This window comes from Papaver somniferum, chromosome 5, assembly GCF_003573695.1.
Source record: "Papaver somniferum cultivar HN1 chromosome 5, ASM357369v1, whole genome shotgun sequence".
Lineage (NCBI taxonomy): Eukaryota > Viridiplantae > Streptophyta > Magnoliopsida > Ranunculales > Papaveraceae > Papaver > Papaver somniferum.
The window spans coordinates 24,171,262-24,196,510 of record NC_039362.1 but is presented as its reverse complement, the minus strand read 5'-3'; the positions used below and the strand labels follow the sequence as shown (position 1 = coordinate 24,196,510).

Here is a 25,249-nt window from a genome sequence, read left to right as displayed (position 1 = left end):
TTGCACTATTAGTGAGATCCACTATCAAGGAACACAATATAATCATCTCATTAGACAACTTAATACATACTATAAAGCCTTTGATATGGCTAGATTACTCATATAGAAGCTTAATTAAAATCATATGAGTTCTTGCTTGGTATGAACCACTAAATCTCAGACACGGTATAATTGAATAACAAACGGCCAACAGTGGACTGTAAAACCCACACTTCAGAATAAATCTACATATAAGAAAAAATAATACGAGATTGTAGTGACAACAACAAATCCACATAAATGCACAACAAATTATTAGTAGGGAGTGAATTATTACCCATCAATACCGATCAAAAAAAAATTACCCATCAATGCAGTGGTTTTGATCCGGCAGTTTCTTACTGTCGTGGTGTTTGCATTTTTACGAACTTCAAATGGATATTTTTAGATGCTACAAAAGCAGTTGCAAATGAATGTTCGTTCCATTAAATTCATTAAATAGTGGCTGTGAGGGGACTTGGAAGCAAGTAATGCATAAAAAAAAGTGCAAAACGTCTGTAACAATAAATGTATTACACGGGACCCGAAAAACAGAAGATTTATCAGTATATTGAAAAATCCTTTCGGTCTTAAGGAATTGATAATATGGAAAAGTGCTTGTGATCTAATAATCTAATAAAATGAAAACGCGAAATTGTTTAACCTAAATATATGCAGCGCAAGCAAGGAGAAGAAATCAAGATTTTCACTAAGATAGAAGACCGCCCAATTGGTCCAAATAATAAATTATATAGAAGTATATTCTTACATGCTCACATTCTCAATAATTTTGAGTTAAGAAAATGGCACTACAGAGTAAGTTAAGCAGGTGGCACTACAGAGTGAAATGTATCATCTAACTATAATTAGGCTAGTATTTTTGTGTCCAAGCACAACTGTTTATTATAGCAAAAACGTTTAGACATATAAACAATACTCCATGTAGTAACACATGTTAAGTGCATTCGTTTTTCCGTCGACAAGGAGTTGTATTTTATGTTTCAATCAATGTAGTAACCAAAATTGCATGAATAAAGTGAATTGTATCTATTAGAATTCAAATTTTTTTTTGGATAACCAAAGTCGGCAAGGTTATAAGATTACTACAGGTGCCGGCTAAATTCTAGCCGGCGAGGTAAGAAAGTTAATAATTGCCGACTACAAAAAGCCGGCAAGGTAATAAATCAATACCATGCCGACTACATACGCATTTATAACAGTCTCCTGTGTGTCAAAATATATTACAGTCGGCACCTTCTCCATTCGTATACCTAGCCAGCCATAATAAGTCGGCATTGTCTTCATTCGTCGACCTTGCCGGCTTAAGAAGGTCGGCATGATCTTCATAAGTCGACCTTGCCGACTTTTCATACTTTCAAAACTGAAAGTGTGGATTTCTTCTTTGATTTTGAGTATATGATTTCATACCACAGATTTGCAATCCCCTTTTTTAGAAGTGTTTCGGTTGTGTACTTCATTTTTTTTGCAAGAGATATTGTCAAAAAAAAAGAAAAAATCCCACAAAAGTTCAATCAAAAACAAAATTTCATAACTTAAATTCATAAGTTTTAATCTAACTCAACTAAACGGAATTAATTAACCTTCAGATTGTTTTAGTGTTAATTAAACAAGGCATATTAACCATTTAGAAAATACAAGGTTAAGGGGTGGCTTCTTTTACTTCAAAATGTCTTGAGTTTTATCTCATTAGATATACCCCAATTAATTTGGGTATACCCCGATCAAGCTAGGAAAAATATGCCAGGAAAAATAAACCCGACTTCATGGAAAAAGAAAAGATAGCAGTAAAAACGTTTCCGTCCGTGCCAACAATCATGTGTACACAAAAACTGACTTTAAACTTTTTGTTGTTTTCTCTTGTAGGCTTCACATGTATCTGTAACAAAACTTAATAAAGCAAAACAATGATTACTAGAAGACAAATGAAAATCTGATCCTACACTATTTGAATTTCATTGTTTCTTCGATGTTCTCAATCTCAAATGAATTCACAAGGGACAGATCACATACATAGGACAGGCAGTGAATGTTCCTACTAGTTTCTTATTGATTTCCTATATAACTTGGTACATTTTAAGAGAAAAACACTTCTCCGCATTGCTGGTATCTCGGATGCTCAACTTTGAAACTTCCATGGCTAGCAATATCACCACCACTGCTGCACTTGTTGTGTTTATGCTGTTTTTGGCAAGTTTTGCCGGTGTAAGATCGAAGTACATAGCGTATAATACTTCTCAAAGTATAGTTCATGGGAAGCTTAATGTTCATTTAGTTGCTCATACTCATGATGATGTTGGTTGGTTAAAGACTGTTGATCAGTATTATGTTGGATCTAACAATTCAATCCAGGTTTCCATTGTCTCTCCTTGAAAAAGTACTTTTATTTCATTTCGGTTGTTATCAGAGCTCGTAACGAACGTTTCCTTTGCTGTTTGTTTTCTTCAGATAGCTTGCGTTCAAAATGTCTTGGATTCTATGGTTCCGGCGTTATTAGCTGATAAAAATCGCAAGTTCATTTATGTTGAGCAGGCAAGATGATCGTTTTGGCCTACTAATGGCTACCCCGAATTATACTTTTTTTATGAATTATACTTTTTTACACGAAGAATTAAGACGCTATCGTGGCTATACTTGGTTGATGCAGGCCTTCTTTCAGCGCTGGTGGAATGAACAAAGCGATACTGTGCAAGATATAGTTAAGAAGCTAGTTCGCTCAGGCCAACTAGAACTAATGTATGTACTCAATTTTGTTTCTGCTAGATTTTACATCATGTTATTTCTTTTTCTTTTTTTGGATCTTTAATCATCTGACTCAATATATGTATTTGTTTTTTGAGTCGGATATGATTCAACTGGTTCAAAAATATGGGCGTCAATGACATGAGTCAGGAGTATGTATTTTATTTTCTGACTCAAATGAGTCCGAGTTAGATATTAGGTCTGAGTCAGGTCACGAGTTAGGTCTGACTCAAAGAACGGTTTGAGATTTGATTCGTGCCTAGCCAGGAGCCGAGTCAGATCTGGACACCGAACAGTCAGCTTATACATAGCTGTACCAATTTGGATTTGATTATAGATTGTGTGTACATGTTTTGCAATTAAAGAAATGGGGGAATGTGTATGCACGATGAGGCGGCACCACATTACATTGACATGATCGACCAAACAACACTTGGGCACCGATTTATCAAGCAAGTGTTTAATCAGACTCCTAGAATCGGTTGGCAAATCGATCCGTTTGGTCATTCAGCAGTCCAAGCTTACTTGCTGGGAGCCGAGGTACAGCTAAAGAGGATACTTCAAGCATGTCTTGCAAAATATATGCACATTTCCTTGTAATGTAAAAAGCCAAACCTTGGTGGTTGTAGGTAGGATTCGATTCTTTTTTCTTCGGTAGGATCGATTACCAAGATTTACAACAGCGTAAAAATGAAAAGCGCCTCGAGTTTGTCTGGCAAGGTTCTAAGACCCTTGCTTCATCAGCTCAGGTGATACTTAATCTATTACTGGTGCACTTCTGAATTATATTCCCTTATCATGTGTTGACCACCAAGCTCTTGCTGCAATATGCAGATTTTTGCTGGTGCACTGACCAGAAATTATGAACCTCCCAGCAGTAACTTCTACTTCGAAGTTAATGATGCATCTCCTGTGGTACAGGTAAATTATAATATCAGCTGCCTAAACCCCCTTTGAAGAGCGTTTTTGTTCAGAAACTCATTTTTGTCTGTGTTTTTTTCGGATTTAGGATGACCATGACTTGTTTGATTACAATGTCCAAGAGAGAGTCGATGATTTTGTAGCTAATGCGATATCACAGGTATGCACCTCATGCCTGTACCGTTCTCGAATAGCTAATACGATATCACTGGCTCACTACTAAGTTGAATGTTTTACTCCATATACACAAAGTTGAGGAAGCTCTTTCTTTTTCTCAGGCAAATGTAACTCGAACAAATCATATAATGTGGACCATGGGGACAGACTTTAAGTACCAATACGCAAATTCATGGTTCCGTCAGATGGACAAGTTCATACACTATGTGAATATGGTATGCCTTTCGCAATAATATCTCTCTGAAACACTTGGAGCAATGCATCTGCAGTATACGCATTTCCTTTATAGAAGCTGTTTTGGCATCTTAGGAAGCGAATTACCTCATTTTTTGGCTTAAACGATTTCAGGATGGGCGTGTCAATGCACTTTATTCAACTCCATCCATTTACACCGATGCAAAATGGGCAAGTCATGAATCCTGGCCGCTCAAGACCGGCGATTTTTTTCCGTGAGTTTAACACATTGAAAGATGCAGCTCATTATTCAGTTAATTACTTCTCATGTTCATGTGTTCTTAAGCACTGACGCATGTATATCAGCTACGCGGACCGAGCAAATTCTTACTGGACAGGATACTTCACCAGTAGACCTGCTTTGAAACGCTATGTCAGGGTGTTGAGTGGTTACTATTTGGTAAGCTATGTCTATTTTTCTTCACACATTTATTTTGAATTCTGTAACCTTGGTTGCTTGCTTATAAGTAGTTTCCGATGTATATTCTCAGGCAGCAAGGCAACTGGAATTCTTTAAAGGGAGGAATAAATCAAGGCCTAATACGGACAGTTTAGCCGATGCATTGGCAATTGCTCAGCATCATGATGCAGTTAGTGGAACATCTAAGCAGCATGTAGCTAACGATTATGCAAAACGACTATCAATGGGTTATGTCGAGGTGAATATTCTCTTTTAGCATCTCGATAATTGTGTGACCATTGCATCATAGTTACCCTTTATGTAAGAAAATCTCATTTATTCGTCTTTATTTTCTGCAGGCTGAGGATTTGGTTGCATCTTCACTTGCTAGCTTGACAGATTCAACTAGAAATCGAAGTTCTGGGAAACCGGCAACTAAAGTTGAGCAGGCAAGCTAATGAAGCTCCTGCTAGCGGTATAGTTGTTTATATTGTAACCATTGTTATAAAGCAATAACGTGCGTCAGTTTCTTTCAGTGCCCACTTTTAAACATAAGTTATTGTCCACCGACTGAAGTCGATTTGTCTCGTGGGAAAAGTTTTGTAAGTCCTTATTCCATTTTGTTTGATTTATTTGTGCCATTAGATCACAAGCTTCAATTTTATGAACTTGTTGGTGTTGTTTATTCAATTTGTAGGTCATTGTTGTCTACAACGCACTTGGGTGGAAGAGGGAGGATATCGTCCGGATTCCTGTAAGTTGAGAGACCAGTTGAAATTTGCAGGCAGTCCATGATCTTATAAGCTGTCAACTAACACTGTCTAACTTGTGTCAGGTTACCAGCGAATCAGTGACGGTCCGGGATTCCAGTGGAAGAGAAATTGAATCACAGCTCTTACCACTGTCCAGTGCTTCTTTGAACATAAGAAACTATCATGTCAAGGCATACTTGGGTAAATCACCAAGTGATACACCCAAGTATTGGCTTGCATTTTCTGCATCTGTACCTCCTCTTGGTTTCAGCACCTACACTGTTTCTGGAACCAAAACAGGAGGTTTGTTGACCAAGTTGCCATTTCTGATGTACCGCGGCATTTGCAAGCTACTCACATTCGGCTGTTCTAATTTCTCTAATGTGAAATTGCAGGTGCTAGTTTGTCCAAGTCAACAGTTTATGGATCAAAAAGAAATGGAAATGGAACTTTAGAAGTTGGGCAAGGAAACTTGAAACTTATATATGATGTTCATCAAGGAAAACTTACTCAGTATATCAATAGAAGAAGCTTGGTGTGCACCGACATCGATCCTTATTTATCTAGGCTTTTGTTTAATAATCTCCACATTTGCTTACATTTAGTTTTGATGATATCTTTTGTCTGTTATCAACATTGTCAAGGTCAAAGCTCCTCTGCATCAGTCATATAGTTTTTACACTGGTTATGACTACAGTGATATTCAAGACCCTCAGGTGACTACTTCTGTCAATGCAGCATTCCTCTTGAATTTTTTTTTTTTTTTTTTTGCTCTCCGGCTATGTTGTGAAAGGCGAGTTAGGCGCTGTCCTAGGTGCAAGGGACGTATAGGTGGCGCCTAACTAATAAACCCCACCAAGGCGCCAAGAACGTGAGCCATTACCTTTCTAATTTGTTTTTCTGGTCACCTTTAGCGCCTTAGGCGAGCCTAGGCGCTAGGCAAGACGAAGTGCCTTGCATCGCCTAGTGCCTCACACAATATAGCTCTTGGGTTTTAATTTTTTGATTTTGTACAATTATGCCTGACAGTTTCATTGCATTTTTATATATTTTTTGGTGAAGGCATCTGGAGCATATATATTTCGTCCTAATGGTACATTTCCGCTTAGATCTGGCTCAAAGGTATACATATATTTTGCCTACGAATAAAGGAATTCCCATTCATTAATATAGCAATTGCCAGGTTCATCAAAGGCGCTCCACTTAGTTCCTATAGTTTACAATTATTTAAAGAAATAGTGTCTGAACTGTAGTCAATGTTTTGTCACTGTCAGGTTCCTGTGACTGTTCTACGAGGACCAGTATTAGATGAAGTACACCAACAGGTTAATGAATGGATACATCAGGTACTTCGCGAATGCACCCGTACTAGCTCAAAAATGTTATAGTAGTATGTGAGGGTTAATCCAAATGAAAACATTTTGCAGATCACAAGAGTGTACAAGGGGAAGGAACATGCTGAAGTGGAATTCATTGTAAGCTCCTACTAGTACCAGTACATCCATTCACCCGAGGTCTAGAAATCTAACTTTAGAATGTTAATTCCTGGTGACGTTCTCAAATTTCAGGTTGGGCCGATACCTATTGAAGATAAACTTAGTAAAGAAATTACAACTAAAATTTCGACTACCTTGAAGACCAACAAAACGTTCTACACGGATTCAAATGGACGGGATTTTATCAAAAGGGTACGTCTACACGCTCTTTGAAAGGGAGAAAGTGGTTTTGATGTGCTTGGTCCAGCAATGCCAATGCCAATATTTCATTTCAATTGCAGGTCAGAGACTACAGAGCAGATTGGGACTTACAAGTAAACCAACCTATAGCTGGAAACTACTATCCAGTATGTTTTCATCACTTGCAAAACTTTCAATCTAAGCGTTCTGGCTCTAAGGTTAGCTGTTATTATGCATTTTACTGTGATTAATGAAGTTCTTACTGCATACAGATTAATCTTGGAATATATATAGAAGATGACAAGACTGAGCTTTCGGTTCTGGTAGACCGGTCAGTGGGTGGATCCAGTTTAATGGATGGACAAGTAGAGCTGATGCTCCATAGGTTTGTTCTTCAATTTCCATTTTTTGTCCACAAAATGCAAGAAATGAAAGATGTGCAACGTTTGTTAACTGAAGTTTCTTAGACGCGTACCATGCCTTTCCTTATAATGTTGTGTAGGAGGTTGGTTTATGATGATTTCAGAGGTGTTGCAGAAGCACTGAGTGAAACAGTCTGTGTCGCTGATAAATGCACGGGGTTAATAGTAAGCACAACTTGCCTAGTTGTTCTTGTTGACAAGCATCTTTCTACAAAATCTGGTTTTGCAATCAGTACATAATTCTTGCAGGAGTCTTCAAAAAGACGATAAATGACTTCAAGTGCACCATATGACACCTTATGACATAACTGGACTACTTGCAGATTCAAGGCAACTTTTATCTCAGGATTGACCCTCTGGGGGAGGGAGCCAAGTGGCGCCGTTCATTTGGTCAAGAAATATATTCGCCGTTTCTCTTAGCCTTCAGTGAACAGGTGCATTAACAAAAAATCGACCTTGTTCTGGCATGTCATGCATTATAGCTTTTTGATGAATTCTTTTTCATTTACAGGACGGTGATAATTGGAGGAGTTCTCATGTTACGTCTTTTTCAGGGATGGATCCCTCTTACAGTCTACCTGATAATGTTGCAATGCTAACCTTACAGGTAAGGGCCGGCATTTTCAATATGGCATCCGTGTTGGTTGCTGATGAACTGTTTCCCAGCTTCGTATTAGAGATATTCGTAATGTTGTCGAATTTGCAGGAGCTTGTAGACGGAAAAGTACTTGTACGAATGGCTCACCTATACGAGGTCTTCTATTTTTGTCTTGGTTATAACTACCAGGCATTGCTGTGTCTTATATAACTGAATGTATTCTTTGAGCCATTTAGCTTGCTAATTGTTTTTTCGCTGTGTCATGAACTCCAATATGTCAAATTAAGATGGGTGAGGACAAGGACTTATCAAGGATGGCGCACGTGGAACTAAAAAAACTGTTCCCATACAAGAAGGTGAAACTAGCTACCTGGTCGATTATTTAATCTGTCATGCCCTTAGTTCATATTACTCACAGCTTTTTGTGTAACACTGCTTGGGCTCTCGCCAGATTGGCAAAGTAACAGAAATGAGCTTATCAGCTAACCAAGAAAGAGCTGAAATGGAGAGAAAGAGATTGGTCTGGAAAAATGAAGGCTCCTCGAAGGTAAAACCACCTAAGGTGGTGAAGGGTGGGGCGCTTGACCCGGCGAAATTGGTCGTTGAACTAGGCCCAATGGAAATTCGTACGTTCACTATCGATCTTGGTGGACATTGACGGTGGAACGAACTATCGACTTCGGTGGACATTGATGGTGGTTTGTTCCAGACATTGATGGTGGTTTGACGGTGGAACGAACTATCTTCTTGAATCTCTAGTAAAATGACTTGTGGGGAAGAGATGTTGTGGCTAGCAAGGGCACTGAGTTAATGTGTTGGACAATATCTTGTTTATCAGTTTAATAATAATCTTCTAAAAATGATGAAAACGAAATCATTTGATGATGTAAAGAGGAATCCATTTTCGTTCAGAAACAGTTTGGCGATTTAGTTTTAGGGTCTACAGATAAAAATCCTGGCATTTTTAGGGGCGACCCCAAAAGAATTAGGGGCGATTTTTTTATTGCCAACCCATACACAACGTTAAGGGATGTCCAAAAACGCGGAGAATACGTTAATGCCCTTACACAATCGGAAGCTTTTTTGTGTCCGATTAATATACCGCAATCGGAAGCTTATTAACGTGACTATACTACCGATTAAGTGTGTTTTTGTGCCTAACTCGTATCTGGCTTCTATAACAATCGGTAGGACTGAGAACCTCACGAAGCTACCGATTATAATACCTCCTAAATTCCCAAAATTGGTGACTTCGTCAAAGAAGAAATTTGGGGCAACTTAGAATTGGTAGGCAGGTTAACTACCGATTATTCTAGTTCCCAAATTCGAAAAAAAATGAGATTTCTGCAAAAACAAAATTTGGGGCAACTGTATAATCGGAAGTCCTATTATCTACCGATTATTTTAGTTCTCAAATTCGAAAAATTTGAGATTTCTGCAAAAACCAAATTTGGGGCAACTGTGTAATCGGAAGTTACATCACCTTATTTGACTACCGATTATACAGTTTCCCAACAAAATAGAGACGTTGGAACTCTAAACTCTATATAAGGATTGTATCCTTTTACCCTCTATGGAACCTTTAAACTCTCTCCAACATCATCTTCAACATAATGCCCCAACCATTCATCAATCCAACGGAGTTCAAGATTGAAGAAGATTTATCTTTATGTAGGCGCTATGTTCAATTCTATCCGAGACGAGGAGAAGAACGTAAGCAAGGCGGCATAATGGGTATGAGCTATTTGGGGAGAATTCACGAAAAATTCTGCGCCGACACCGGTAACCCAAACAACCGCCACTCCGCTGATCTTTTCTGCCGAATTGGTTCAATAAACGGACACGTCGAAGAATTCGTCCATTTAACTTATCTTGTGAATCAATATCGATTGAGGGGTGAAACCAACGATGAGATTATAGAACGATCTCTCGGGAAATGGCGGAGATGGAAAAGATCAAGCTTCCGTTATCAAGCTCATTCTAGAATCCTTAGGACGATGGAAAGATTTAATCCGTTTAGGACTCGTCCAACACGTCCACGACGCTAATCATAATACCTTGTAATAGAATTGTGGAAGTTCAATGTAAAATTATGATGATACGTAGGTGATATTTTTATGAATTTCAAAATATTTATGAAAATCGGAAGTTTGATTTCTTTATATACCTACCGATTATACTCCAACGGCTACGTATTTCAAAAGAATCTAGCCGTGCCTCGAAAACCACACACAATCGGTTGATTGTACATATTGATAAACCTCCGATTATATTACTCTAATGAGACTGAGAACTTTGTTGACAAAACAGCCTATAATCGGAAGTATATAACTATCAATATCTACCGATTACTCATAATCGGTTTCTTTGGTTCAACAATTTCCTACCGACTGTGTGGAATAATTGTGCGTAATTTCAGTACAGTCTTGTAAAAGTATGCATCAACGGCCATATTTTCAAAAAATAGAGACGTTGGGACTCTCATCTATATAAGGAGGGTAAACTCTTCTTATTTATGCACCAAACAACACATATATAGCATCGTGTTTTCTACAAATACATTTTCCATCATCTACTCTTGTGAATTCATTCTATATCTCAACTAACAAGCATGGCAACGTTTGACGCAGTTGAATATTTGGTCATTGTGAAAACATGGTATCATGAAACAAGACGTGAAGATGTGATAGCAGGAAGGCCAACACCCGAAGTCTTTTGGGCGAGGGTATATAGCCAATTTGTGCGAGAGTATGGAAATCCAAAGCAAAGATCACTCCAAAAAGTTCATGATCGTTTCCGGCTTTTCCAAAAAGGGGTAAACGATCTTGTCCCATGCTTTCATGAACGCTGTCCAAATCATTCCATCCTCCTTCCATTTTTCATCAAATAACCTCTTCTCTTCCTCTCTTTGTCCCACGGTTAATTTACTAATGCGCTCGTCCTCTTCCTTCGACTTCTTGGTACCCTTCCTTGGTTTTTTAGCTTGGAAATGGAGATGGCAATTGTGTTTGATGTTGCATTGAATGTGCCACGTACATTGCAAATTTCGGGCTTCAGGAAACACTACCGCTATTGCATACATTAAGGATTGATCGTTATCCGTTACAATAACCCTTGGAAAATTATCGTCATTATAAATGGACCTCAACGTCTCCAACATCCAAATGAAACTCATGTTGTTCTCATGATCCATTAAACCCCATGCAATGATAAACGTGTTTTTGTCCGAAGTGTGACAAGCAATGTTCAACAACGGCATGTTATATTTGTTTGTCTTGTATGTGGCATTTATCAACAAAATTTGATGAAAACACTGAGCTAATTTTATCATTTTGGGATGTGCCAAGAAAATACGTACCACTTTACCATCATTTTCTTTCGTTCTCAACGTGTAGTCGTGTAACTCAGCTAACCAGTGCGATTGTTGCATGACTGTTCTACCATCCCATTCTGTCCTTTTGATCGTAGCTAGGGCCGACTTAATTGTAGACAAAGAAGACAAGTTGTCGGGGTCGTCCGCCTTTATTTTACTTAAGATCGCACTCGCCTTTTAGATACGCATAGACCTCACCGTCTCCATTTCATGTGGTTTTAACTTCGCAACCATTATATGTCCAATAAGAGTATCCGGATCATCGTGGTTGTGACAACCATTAGCAACTTTAGACATTTTCCACTCTTTACTTTCCTTACCATAGGGCTTATAGAAGACAATCTTAAATGGACATTCAATCTTCTTTGTATGAGTTCGGTACTTCTTCCTCTGCGTCTTCCTTACATACTTATTATTCTTTCCCTCGTGACTCTTTTTCTTCCCACTTCGCTCACACACCATTTCAAATCTAACGTCCTTCACACAAGGGTTCTGAACTACCACGCACATATTCTCTTTTGCCTTGTTCACAAGCCATACCTTTGCCTCCTTCTTACTTCCAAATATCTAAATGTGCATATAACAAAACAAAAATAATAAGCATAACCATGTAATATACATGATTGGAAAAATAAAAGATGATTCATGACCATACCAAATCGTTTCCATAGCGTAGGGAAGTATCCGGCCTCAAATAATAATCGTCATTAACCGCTACAATCGCCTACGCACCATAAGAACAAGTTGTTGATTAATAATCGGAAGATAGTTTAGAGACAACACACCCGATTATAGATTAATCGGGTACCATTAGGACACAGACCGACCGATTATAGATTAATCGGTAGCCTATTAAGACCATAAGCTACTGATTAACGAAATAGACAAACGAACAATTTTCCTGTAAAGAAAACTTCAATAATCGGAGGTAAAAGTAATTCATAAACAACCGATTATGAAATATCAAGAATCACAAATATTTCATTTTTGGAGAATTTCGTATTTGGGGCAAAGTTTTACAATTGGACGTTTGTGGATGTATAAAACTTCCGATTGTGAGAAATTGAAGCTTTCAATTTGGGGATTTTTTCCATATTCGGCAGATTATTACATCAACAGATATCCGATTTCCAATAATCGGTAGATATGGTACTAAATTAACTACCGAATATATGTCGTTCATGGCATTCAATGCATGCAGAAATCGAATTTTCACGTTCAAAAACACACACAAATGCACATAACATGGATAACTTGGGTATTAGAGTTTGATAACAACATACATGTATGTTTGATGCATCGTTAGCTTCGATCTCGGGTGATTCTCCATATTCTTCCATGAAAGCGTCGTCATCTAGGGTTTCATCTCCATTAAAGTTTGGATCATTCAACATATACCCCAAATCGTCATCTCTAAACGGTACCTTGAACTTCAACAACTTCACGTTCTTCTTCGTACTCATCCATGTTTATGGAAGTTGGAAACAATCGGAAGTTGGCAACATATACCCCTTCTTCTTCTTTTTTTCTCTTCTTCTCTCACTCAATCAGAAGATATCTCACAATGACCCAAAAACAATTTCCAAACACTAATATATAGACCCCAGACTACCGATTACAGGATTACACTTCCGATTATATGTATAATCGGGAACTTTATAAGTTGTATATCCTACCGATTATAGCAGATTTAAAAATTCACGAGCCACATGGTTATGCCTGGCTCTGTACCCTCTAAACGGATGGATTTTGGCAAAGGTTGGATTTGACGCTTCGTATAATCGGACGGTAAGAAGTAATATATCCTACCGATTAGGCTAGATTTCAAAATTCATTACATGAAGGATTTTTGAAAAAACTCATTTTGGGGCAACTTATAATCGGAAGGTTGTGGAACATATTAAACTTCCGATTACCGCTGCATCCAAAACACGAACCAAGTGGTTGTGGATGGTTGTGTACACTTAAAACCTATGGAATTTGGCAAGTGTTCGATTTAGGGCTCCTTATAATCGGTAGGTTGTGAAGCTGTACAAACTTCCGATTATAACAGGTTTCAAAATTCATTACGTGAAGGATTTTAGAAAAAACTCATTTTGGGGCAACTTATAATCGGTTTTTTTTGTAACCTATTTAGTTTCCTATTATGGCTACATCCATAACTTAAGCCAAGTGGTTATGGTTGGCTCTGCCCCCCTCAGAACCTATGGAATTTGGCCAAGGTTGAATATGGGGCTCCTTATAATCGGTAGTCTTACAAGTTGAATAACCTACCGATTATACAAGGGATTATTAGTCGAAGTATCTACACTATAATCGGTAGGTATAGTTTCAATTCAACCTACCGATTATGGTGTAGGCTCCCGATTATATGAGGGCATATTGGCCATTTCGAAAAATCAGAGATAAGGGGTAGCTTAGAATTACGTTTGGGTGACCTTTTTTGTCTTTTAGTGTCGCCCCTAATTCCTTTTGGGTCGCCCCTAAAAATGCCAGGATAAAAATGGGTAAAAAGATATCTAGGCCTGTTCTTTTTAGAGCTACAAATCTAGGCCCGTTTTTTTCAACTTACTGTACTTTCTAGTTTGTATATTTTTCAATCCATCAATTAAGTTTATGCTGCAGGAAGGATCACTGACAAACAAACATTTTTAATCTTCCAAAACATCAAAAGCAAAAATCATACACTGAGCTAGCATCATTCAGAAAAAAGCAAGGTTCTTGTCAAACCCTTGCCAAAAGCTCAGGCCTTACAAGTAAATGATGGAGATGGAAAACACTAGAACAAAATGATGGATCACTGGGAGAAACTAAATTACCAGTATTTCCCAACTTTGATGGATCAGGGTTCACAAAAAATCCGCATTAAGTTTCAGAGTACACATTAAGATCTTTTAGAAACCTGCGCAACAGTAACTTTACGTACTAATCTTCTTCAATATGCGGCGATTGCTCTGATTTCTCTGCAGCAGGAAGAGCATTTACAAGCGCTCCTAATACCTTTCTTCGTGTGTAGAATTTGACACAGGACCCCCTCTTTTCCTGCTGGGTTTCGTTGTAAACTGCCAATGCAGGAAGAGTATTTACATAAGCTTCTAATACCTTTCTTCGTGTGTAGAACTTGACACAGGACCCCCTCTTTTCCTGCTGGTTTTCATTGCAAACTGCCAATGCAGAATTCTCAGAATCACCCAATTCTGTATTTTTCGGATTTTGCTCAGAATCAACTTGTAGTGTTGTTTCCTGTGTGCACTGATAATCACGTGGTTTACCATTCGACAAGCTCTTAGCAATGCATGGCTCACAGATTTGCCAATTTCGGTCAGACTCGTCTTGCAGTGGCTTCTTCTGTCACACACACATGGTAAACACTAAAAAGTAAAAACAAAATAATGTGATATGGAAAAAGAAAGTAATGAGTTTTTTCTTTCAGTGAGGAAAATCATACCACATCGAGAGGACGAGCAGCCACGGCTAAATCAGGAACAACATTTTTTGCGCCGCTTTTGACAAAAGAAAATTTTGTGAGGTGTATTCTGAACTAGATTTAACTAACTCCAAACAAGAAAATTATAACATACATCAATAAAAAACCAAAAGATGTTCAGGAAATACTTAGTCACAGAATATCCTAGTTATGATCTACATGGACGCGATCCAAATCCACCAGGATATTTTGAATTTCCAGTGATCCTAGTTAAGGAAGCCTTGGTAACATAATACTAGTTCCATGGTCTGTACATGATGAGTCTATAACACGATCAACATGGATGCAGATACGAATCCACCAGGATATTTTGAATTTCCAATGATATTCATTTCTCTTAATGTGTGTAACCAATAAATCATGACATTGATTATTCTTATTCATTCGTATCTATAGAGACATAATAACATGTTTGTCACCCAACGAAATCAAGGTTCTTGTAGTCTCTCAGCAATAAGATATTAAGAGTGATGAAATTGGAAATTACCCAAGAAGAAACCAAGAAAGTCTTAATACTTGAAGTTTATTATATAATTCAACATTGATTTGTTTCCAGTTTTGGGACAGCACCATAACAATACCTGATAGACTCTACATCATTCTCTTTCCTTCGTTTAATCTTTAATATAAGTTTGGGTCGGTTCCCTGAGAAATTTGCAAAACTTTGTTTTAGAACAATACAAATAATCGACTTCAAATAAGAATTACTTGCGTTGACAAGGAGGTAAATTATGCACCTCTTGGTTCTGCTATTAGTCTCGCACATTGTGGTCTTGGTTGTTCTGATTCTTCTGTAGTAGCAACAGCATCCACAGGAGTACATGTACTAGCAAACTGTTGCACGTTTGCATTTGATTCTCTCGCTAGTTCTGTTAAAATTAGTTGTTTCTACATCATTAACATGTCCAGGAGCAAGGTTTTGTGGACAAATCTAGTTCAGATGAGAATTATTACTTTTGATTGACAGAAGGGAAAAATTGCATACCTTTTGGTGCTTCTGCTGTTGGTTTTGCAGATGTAGGTGACGACATCCTTAGAATTTTCTGGCACATTCTGGTGTCCTGGAAATCCAGGAAAGTGTAGTGGAGAAACTCTAATCTCTCAGAATTTGTCATCTTAGAGAAACCAAAGGAAGTAGTCCATGTGCCTAGAACTTGAGGTATAGCAGGTAAAATCACTCTCTCCACTCCTAATTGTCTGAGCTTCTGCAAAAACAAAAGCGAGAAACAAAATGAATCATTCTGTTATGAATTCTCAAAAGAAAAGAATTCCAGGACCAGAATATGCAGCACTCCGATAGAAAAAAAATAGTAGTGCCAGCGAAAAATATGGAAATTCAAACAATTTGGACCGGACTTTCCTTCAGTAACTACTACCCCTGTGGTTATAAAAGCAGAACCTGAATCAAGTGAAGCTATAGCAAAAAAAATTTTAAAAAAAAATAATAAAAAGAAGAGGAATAAATTACCTTTTCAAGAATATCAAATAGAATGCGGCACATCCCTTGCCTACGATACTGGACACGCGTACAAACAAGTGGTACTTCTGCAAGCTTTTCGTCGTGTATCCTGGAAAAGATTTGTGAGCTCAACCAATTAGATAGTGGACTATTATACCAGTCGACTCACTAGTAACTATGATATAGAATAGCATACCTGACTGCTGCGACAGAGATGAGCTCATCGTCTCGCTCCAAAAGCACAGTGTAAAATCCCCAAAAATTCAATCGGTTCAGCTCTGACCTGGATATTGTGATAAATAAGAATAATCAACGCAATGATACCGGAGAGCAAGATATAATTAGAACCTAAAAAACTAAAAGAATAGCTAATCACTAGTGGAGAAAAGGAAGGATGGAATCCATCCTCCAAAGTAGCATGTAGTCCAAGCACCTCTGACAAAAACAAACAAACAAAAAAATCTAGAAGTTGATGAGTGCGGGTCATTGTCAACATTTTACCTACTTCCTTAATCTGCTTTTTTCATCAATCTAATAACTACTGATCTGAATAATTAAGAATGAGGATGCCTTACGTTTTGTTAAAAAGGACATCTTCAATAAGATTTCTACTCATATATTTAATGGGCTCGAAACATTCATGCATTACAGCGAGCGCTACGTTGAGCTTGCTCTGAAACTCCATCGCAGCCTCATTTTCAGACGTAGCAAAAGGTTGAGAAGCATCTCTTGCGGATTTCAATATCGTCCATGATAAATTATCCTTGCCAACTGGAACAGATTCGCCCAAAAGTTTGTGGAGACTTGCAAATATCTGCATGCAAAAATTGTAAAATGAGAATGCATACTAACTATCCACACTAAACTCTTAATAATACAGAATATTGTGATGATAATTTGTTGCAAAGCCAAATGAACACCCTGCGGAATGTGGAACCTTGCCTTACAAGAATGTTCGCCCAAGTTTACAGGCAATCACTTCCAGAAACGAACTAATAGTTCGAAAAAAAAGAGCTCCATCTAAACCAAGTCCTATAACAAAAAGTCTTTTTTTTCTGCTATATAAAACTGTTAGGTATCGCCATTTCTTTGTGTCATGCTTCAGGACATTGATGAAACTCCCTTTAAAAATTAGACGAATCACAAAAGTAACAATGTTGGCCAACATGAAATAAAATAACCAGCAAATAAGACTTTCACGAGAAATGTAGGAGGGTGTATACCTCTTCACATCTCATACTGCAAAACCAATCAATGATCAGGTTGTTATGGTCCAGCTTACTCAATCCTCTTTTTCTAATGCACCTTATGTGATCTACATAAGATGTAAAGATAAAATGGTGAAATACTAAACACTTAGGCAAAACAAAACACATGCTCTTGGATAACAAAGGCATCTAACCTACATTCATGATTGCACTGGTCACAGCATAGAACTTTCTCTTCAGCGAGATGTTCTTCAGAATCACTGCCAAGCTTGCTCTGTTGGCCACATATTCTACATTGACAAGATGGGCAGAACCATTTGCCGTCTGGCACATCCTAAACAGCATCACCAGTTGTTAAATTGAATCCAAAAGTTTAAGATAGAAGCAAATACGAAACACCCTAAACTTAATTTGAAGTAGATATTCGAATAATGAAACGCACCTCTACCCCAAGGCAGTTCAAGTGAAATGAGGATGGGCACTGATCACACAGCAACAATGTACCTCCATGGTGACAAATTGAGCATATATAATCGTTCATTTTGAGCACCAGATCTCTTTTTTGAGCATATATATTTGAGCATTTTTCCTGCAGCTGCTTCTGGCAATCTAACAACGATCTTCCGTCTTCCAAGTAAATCCTGGCTGATGGCGGGGTATAACAGCTACCAACATGAAGTCCAAACTTATACAGACCGAAAACATTTTGGCAGCAATTGCACTTGATTCCATTGCGGTTTATCTTTCCTAGTCCAATTGCAGAATCATCTCTTACACTTAAGTAACGTACTTTTGCCCTTGGCAAAACCACATCATTTTTGATCAACCAATAGAGAATAGTTTGAGGGCTGCAATGTCCAGAACTCGGTACCACAACCTGTCGTGCCCTTTTGATTGAACGTGGAACATGGGTATTATTATACTTGTCGTCCGATTGAAGTTCAGACACCTTCGCATTCACCATATTTTCTTTATCAAGATGGGGATAACTGTTTCTTTGTCCCTTCCGTTGCTCATCCCTACATCTCTTTTCCTGCATAATACCAACTTCTGGATTGTCTTTTGACTGTTGTGATGAGCCAGATGGCTCAGTATAACACTTAGAGAGCAGCCCATTCTGAGCCAATATATTGCCTAAGACCTCAGGGTGCATAGTATTAGAAAGGAATTTATCATGACTAGATGGGCTCATACACTCACATACCTCTTTAACATATCCTATGCAAGCAGTCACAAGAGATTTAAATGATGCAGAATTACTTGGACTAGTATAACGAAGATCTCTCCGGTTATCCTTCAGAAAATGGAGAGAGAAAGTCCAACCTTCAGCTGAGAGGTGCTTCTTTACCTTTTCACGCAAGTCCTTTACATTTTTATCATGTTTCCAGCGCCATCCTTTACTCTGATATCCATTCAGATAATCGCACACAGCTTGAGGGCAATATTCGGGTTCAACATGAACATCCGATTTGAAACGAATAAAAGGTGTTCTATGACTTCCATAAGTGTTTGAATAAAGTGAATCAGGTTTCAGACAAAAAGGAGGAGGAGAAGCACAACCTTGATCGTTTCTGCAGATCTTTGATAAAGGAACCCGCCAATGACGGGTAAATTCCATAGCCTGCAGACATGCACCGCGAAGAGAATACAAGGGTGTGCCACCCCTTGGTGATATATAGCGAAAATCAGTCCTACTACTTGAACACATATACCTTCTACTTCTGCACTCAATTCTCCAACCCATATAAGAAAGATGCATCCTAGCTTTTAATTGTAAATCATGATTGCATACATCATTGTCTGTCACTAAATATTTTTCTAATGCTTCAGGGAAGTATTTAGCTTCAGGAAGTTCATTTGTGCCCAGAGGTAAGCACATCCATTTCCCTGTTGATCCTGAATCTGTAGGTGCATGTATTCTTTTCTGACTTAACCCCATACCTCTGGGGCATCCAAGGCTTGGGTCATTGTAAGTCGGGTCTTCATCATCACTCGAGGAACCTTTTACAGGACATTCAACAGCAGCTCCAACACCTTGAACATCATCTTCTTCACCGGCAGTATAACAAGATTGGAAAAAACCCTTACCTGAAAACATAACAACTCCCCTTGCTTCCTGAGCACCATCATCTATTTCACGAATCAATCTAGAACTAATATCATTTTTTGATAATAAGTTCAAGTTGTTAGAATGGAAAACCGACAAATCTTGTATTTGTGTGGTTACAGCTTCTTCATTACCGAAAGGCACACCATTCGTCAAGCACTCCTCGACATTAACTGAATAAATACCAACTTTTTCAGAGATAACTTCATAAGCAAGCTCAGCAGATATATCCAAATTCTGAGAAACAGATTCAACAACCAAATCAACCCACATTGACTTTAAATTACAAGTCCACTCTTTAATATTATTCTTGAAGCCTTCCTTTAGTCTTAGGTCATGCCAGATCTGTGCAGCTGAAACTACAGCATTTGGGAATACCTCAATCAATTCAAGGAACTTCCAATTTCCTCTTACTATCCAACATTCCCCGATTTCATCCCAATCTTGAGTTACTCTTAACTCGTCAATTTTTATCATCCGCTGATCAGCAAAATCAGGAAAGAATACTAATCTTTCTAATAATTTATCTTCGTAACTGAAAATTACACCTTCCCACCATGCATCATCGATGAATGCATCAACACAGAGTCCAAAATTTAGACAGCTGGTTTCATGTTTACAAGGAGGAGGAATTGGCCTAATTATACCACGATAATTAAGACCTTCAGGTAATAAGATTCCTTCAAGTAATGAGGAAACATGAACCTTTTCTTTGAGCTTCTCTAAACCCTGGTCATCTACGTAATAATGATCATACTCAACAACACGGCAGAGATGACTACATGCAATGACCGTACCACAATGCCATGAACCAGCAAAGCCTTCTTCAAGACTTCTAACCTACAAAAAAGAAAAACCTCTACTTCATCAATACTGCGGCTCGAACATCTTGTAGCCTTCAAACATACTCTCCAGAAAGTTACATCAACAACTAAGAATAAGCATACCAGCGTAACTAACAATTAAGCATGCTTTAAAATTAATGCAACTCAGTAGTAGATTCCTAAAGTAAACAACAGCCACACAGGTATCCGACGAGTAAAAAACCAAAGGCGCATAAGAAATTAACTGCAAACTAACATCATAATGAAGCATTAAGATAAAACTATATTATAACTCCGGCTAGTAGAATCCTTTGCACAAATGACACCACTTGCTATGCATTAAAATCGGACTGTTCTTTCAGCAGTAATGATTAAATCTCCTATTGTGCTTGAGCTGGGGAACTGCAAGAATCGAACTCGTAACCTCTCGGCACCCTAAGAAACAATCATACCACTGCCACTGGACCAAATGAAATCTCGAATTTACCCATAAACTAGGGAGGATAGGAAATCGATCAATTTAGTGGTAAATAGTAGTTAATCAGGATTGGTACCACTTTTACGATGGTGGTGGTGGTGTACAATACTACCAACACCTTCCTTGAAACCGCCACCACCAACAACAATAACAACAGCAGAAAAAATCAAAAAATCAGAGCCACTAGCTAGTAATGGCGGTGGTTTTTGCTGGTTACGGTGGTATTGATAGTGGTGCTAATGATTTTATCCCTAAAAAAATGCAAACATTACAACCAGCATTATCCTCACCACCACCACCACAAACAGAGATCAAAGTCAAAATAATGAGTGTGCCCTAGAAAAATTTAGTAGTAAGTAAATCACCTCAACTCTAGATCCGAGTAAAAGCTTTCTTTTAGTTTTAGAGTGTTGATATTGAGTATCTTCTTCTTCTCTCATACGTTTCTTCCTTCTTGTTGGCGCCATTAAAACTGATAATTAAAGGTGCAGGTTAAGCAGAGGTGTGCGCAGGATAGTAGTAATATAAGAAAGTGCGCAAATTAGAGACGAGTAAAGAAATGTGAGAACCTTCTCTCGGAGAGGAAAATGAAAACGAAAGTAAATAGAAAGTCAAAAGAGAGTGACTTTCTAAAACCCTTCTTCTCCAAGTAAACTGGGGCCGTTGCCCTTACTAAACGTGTCATAGGGTATAATGACACCTGTGAACACATTTGTGCACTCACCAAACAAAATTTCTTGCCTGGCTGCCTTTTTAAGAAGGTTATTACTGCGGCGTCACATTCAATTAGAGGAGTATTACCTAATAGGATAAAAACGGATCACCCAGAAGTAATATTAAAAATTTCTTATTTCAAATAATTTTATAATGACCAAATAATCCTTTAATTAATTTTAATTTTATTTAATTTAATTAGATAATAATTAATTTCTACGGTTGGAATCGATCCAAACCTGGACGTAAAACCTATTTCTACGGTTGGAATCAATTAAAACCTGGACGTAAAATCAATTTCTACGGTTGGAATTAAAAGGAACCTGGACGTAAAATTGAAATTTACGGCTAGGTTGACGAAAGGAAAATTTAGTAAACTAAACCTAGACGTAAAATTGAAAATTACGGTTGGAATTCAACTAAACCTAGACGTAAAATTGAAAATTACGGTTGGAATTCAACTAAACCTGGACGTAAAATCACTTATATGGTTGGAATTAAAAGAAAACTGGACGTAAAATCGGATTTTACGGTTGGAATTAAAAGAAACCTGGACGTAAAATGAGCTTCTACGGTTGGAAACTAATCCAAACCTGGACGTTAAACAACATGCAAATAAAATTTTACGGTTGGAATTAATCCTAACCTGGACGTAAAATCACTTCTACGGTTTTTAAGTTTTATTTTAGTTAAAGGGTAAGCTAAACATTTTGTATATGTGTTAGGATATCCCATAACTACTTTTTTGGACATTAAAAATCCAAGTGAAGCCCCTCTATTGGAGTGTGACGCCCTAATAACAGCCTTCCTTTTTAACCTCTCTAAAAACGAGTGTGACAATTCATTCGGTTGTGATAATTTTTTTGGGATTTATTTACACACCAAGAAACTGTAACCAGGTTGCAGATAAGTTGGCAAAAAAGACCTTAAAATCATCTCTTCATCGGAGTTGGAGTTTAATCATGTCAAATTTCAGTAGTTTAATTGGGGGTCCCAAAACACCATGGGCTTCACACTAGAAGACAAAAAAAGGTCACTCAAACCTAATTTCAATAACCCCTTATCCAAATACTTGAGGTAATGGCTAATTTGCCCTTGTTTAATTAGTGGTAATCCTACTTAATTAGTATTAACTTTACTTAATGTGATTTTAATTTTTTCTTTTTTCAAACTTTTTGTTTGCATTTATTTTTCTTTTTTTAAAATTTTATTTGCCCAGATTTGTATGAAAAGTCATCATGGTATTGAAGTGTTTCAATGCCGACTCTAAACAGTCGTCACTGTTTCAAAAACGACCCTCAAGGGTTGTTATCGTTTCAGTGACGACTCTAAACTGTCGTTAATTTTCAATGACGACTTTAAACAGTCGTTATTGCTTATAAAAGAGTCGTTATCTTCTTCGAAGAGTCATTAGTGGCGTAAATACATTAAACGGAAACCCTAAGTATCCAGTTGGGTCGCACATCCATGGGTCGTAGGCCCAGTAACACTCCCCCTTGTACGGTCCAATAGAACTTCTTATGCATTGTTTTACACGTAGTTCATCACATGTATTACGGTCTTCAAAGCCCACCGAGTCTAAGTTATTGCTTCGTTAAAATCTCGTTAGGAAAACCCATAAGGGAAAAAACTGAACTACGAAAAAGGAGCAATATTTATTAAACTCATAACAGAGTTGGACCATAAATGTTGCCTCATTAAAACCTTGACAAGGAAAACCCAGTGGAACAAAATCATGACCAAGGGAAAAGAGAACAAGATGATAATCCAAGTAAAATTTCTCAGTTGAAGTTGACTTGTTGTTTTATAACTCCTAAGATAGAAAATCCTCGTGGGAAAAGAACATCCTTAACTTGGAAATTGTATTCCTGGTATTTGTTGTTATCTCATTAAAAACATTGTCAAGTAACAAAACCATATAGGAAAAAACAACCTCGATAACGAAAAAATTCAACACATCATTAGATGTGAAAAGACGAGGGTACCTAAACACCACAATCTTTTTATTTCAACCTATAAGCCCTCTACCGAAAGTGATCGTCTATGAACAAAGTCGAGAGAATACGAAAATTCATATCATGCTTCGTGTGATTTTCTATGGATACGAGATCGAGACAATGCGACAACAAAGTGTATTATTGGATCACTATTAAGTATTACGGAGTTAACGTACTTGGCTATTTTACTTAATTATAATAACAATTATAATGCGGAAATCAAAGTAAAAGACACTGCAATATTTTGTTAACGAGGAAACTGCAAATGCAGAAAAACCCTTGGACCTAGTCCAATTATGAATACTCTCAAAATTAAGTCGTTATACAAAATCTAATACCAACTTCGTATAGTTGAGACCAAGCAGACTACCCCTAGATACTTAGTTCCCTCAGTATCCATGCGACTTCAATTTTTAAAGTCAAGAACGTGAATAACAAGTCATTTGGATCGTATTCCAAAAAGCAAAGGAATAATATGTTTGGTAACCAATCTAATCAATCTTGCTACAAGATATAGATAAGTCGTTGACAAAGGCTCTTCTGTTTAATCATATTTGTTTCTTAGATGGATTATTTGAAATTAGAGAATTTTTTTTTAAATACTTACCAAAAAAATCATAAAAATATTGTATGCAAACATATGTACATATATATATATTTATATATATATATATATATAAAAATACAAAAAAAAATCATATTGTACTTAAAAAGTTACATGTAATAAAATATTATGACGAATTAAAGTTTTAACACACAGTGATATTTTCAGCAATTAAATTAGTAGTAATGCGCATAGTAAATACATTAGCGTAGATAATTGCGCATTATCGAGTTTTATCTCTTTTTTAATACTACTTTTGTATTTAATATTTATATAGTAATTGAAAAGGCGAGGGTACCCAAATATACCTCAAGTTAAAACTTTTCCTTCCTATAAGTCCTTTCTACGAAAGTGATTGTCTATCGACTGAGTCGAGACATCACAACAAATCGATTCACACTTCGTGTGATCGTCTATGGATACGAGATCGAGACAATACAACAACAAAGTATGTTTACTTGATACAAAGGTTCAGACTTAACCAAACACAATAGGATTTCTTATCAAGTAAATAGGAATTAACGTTTGTGCAATTTACTTTAATTATAATAAAACAATTATAATGCGAAAATATAAAGTAAATGACACAACAAGATTTTGTTAACGAGGAAAACCGCAAATGCCGAAAAACCCCGGGGCCTTGTCCATAATTGAATACTCTCAGGATTAAGCCGTTATACATCTGTTTTCCCACGCCTCCGACCTGTAAACAAGTCACGTACTTGGACCAATTCTTTTGGTTCGTATTCCAAACAGTAAAGAAACAACAAATATGTTTGGTATCAACTCTTTTCAACCAAGTGATATGAGTTGGACAAAGGCTCTTCCGTTTATCTTAACATAAACTCCTTTGCCAGGTTCCAAGATCTATCTTATATTCAATTATCAAAAGGTAATCGTTAAGATTTTGCAATCAATACCTTCAATCCCAAGGAAACGTATTGATGTCGACCTATACAACTATTCTATCAAAATACCACAAGGATAAATCGATTATATTTGGATCCTCTTTTATCGAAACAAGTATTGTGCACACTAAA

General features: G+C 37.3%; 2 protein-coding genes across 4 annotated transcripts; one reads left to right on the top strand and one right to left on the bottom strand.

Annotated features, from left to right (window-relative positions):
* The first annotated feature begins 1,968 nt into the window (after positions 1-1,968).
* On the top strand, positions 1,969-8,894 carry LOC113281181 (probable alpha-mannosidase At5g13980). The gene is made up of 29 exons (XM_026529849.1): positions 1,969-2,388; positions 2,485-2,568; positions 2,684-2,772; positions 3,144-3,318; positions 3,408-3,527; positions 3,613-3,699; positions 3,788-3,859; positions 3,978-4,091; positions 4,225-4,325; positions 4,417-4,510; positions 4,602-4,769; positions 4,870-4,959; positions 5,047-5,112; positions 5,208-5,264; positions 5,346-5,565; positions 5,658-5,797; positions 5,907-5,978; positions 6,325-6,384; positions 6,537-6,608; positions 6,690-6,737; positions 6,831-6,950; positions 7,040-7,105; positions 7,211-7,323; positions 7,441-7,525; positions 7,684-7,794; positions 7,872-7,967; positions 8,067-8,114; positions 8,246-8,314; positions 8,410-8,894. The coding sequence occupies exons 1-29, from the start codon at positions 2,152-2,154 to the stop codon at positions 8,614-8,616; spliced, it is 3,081 nt and encodes a 1,026-aa protein (XP_026385634.1). The 5' UTR covers positions 1,969-2,151; the 3' UTR covers positions 8,617-8,894.
* Positions 8,895-13,966: 5,072 nt separating this feature from the next.
* Positions 13,967-21,440, bottom strand: LOC113281180. Of its 3 annotated transcripts, none has more exons than XM_026529846.1 (12): positions 21,260-21,440; positions 17,928-20,432; positions 17,684-17,819; positions 17,501-17,592; positions 16,853-17,091; positions 16,474-16,560; positions 16,287-16,386; positions 15,804-16,023; positions 15,556-15,687; positions 15,400-15,463; positions 14,780-14,834; positions 13,967-14,679 (listed from the first exon to the last, which is right to left on the bottom strand). In XM_026529846.1, exons 1-12 carry the CDS (start codon positions 21,359-21,361, stop codon positions 14,257-14,259), a joined length of 4,155 nt encoding a protein of 1,384 aa, XP_026385631.1. In that variant the 5' UTR covers positions 21,362-21,440; the 3' UTR covers positions 13,967-14,256. The 3 variants fall into 3 exon arrangements, with proteins under 3 accessions (XP_026385631.1, XP_026385632.1, XP_026385633.1); XM_026529847.1 differs by having other exon boundaries at positions 13,967-14,676; XM_026529848.1 differs by having other exon boundaries at positions 17,680-17,809.
* Between the last annotated feature and the right edge of the window lie 3,809 nt (positions 21,441-25,249).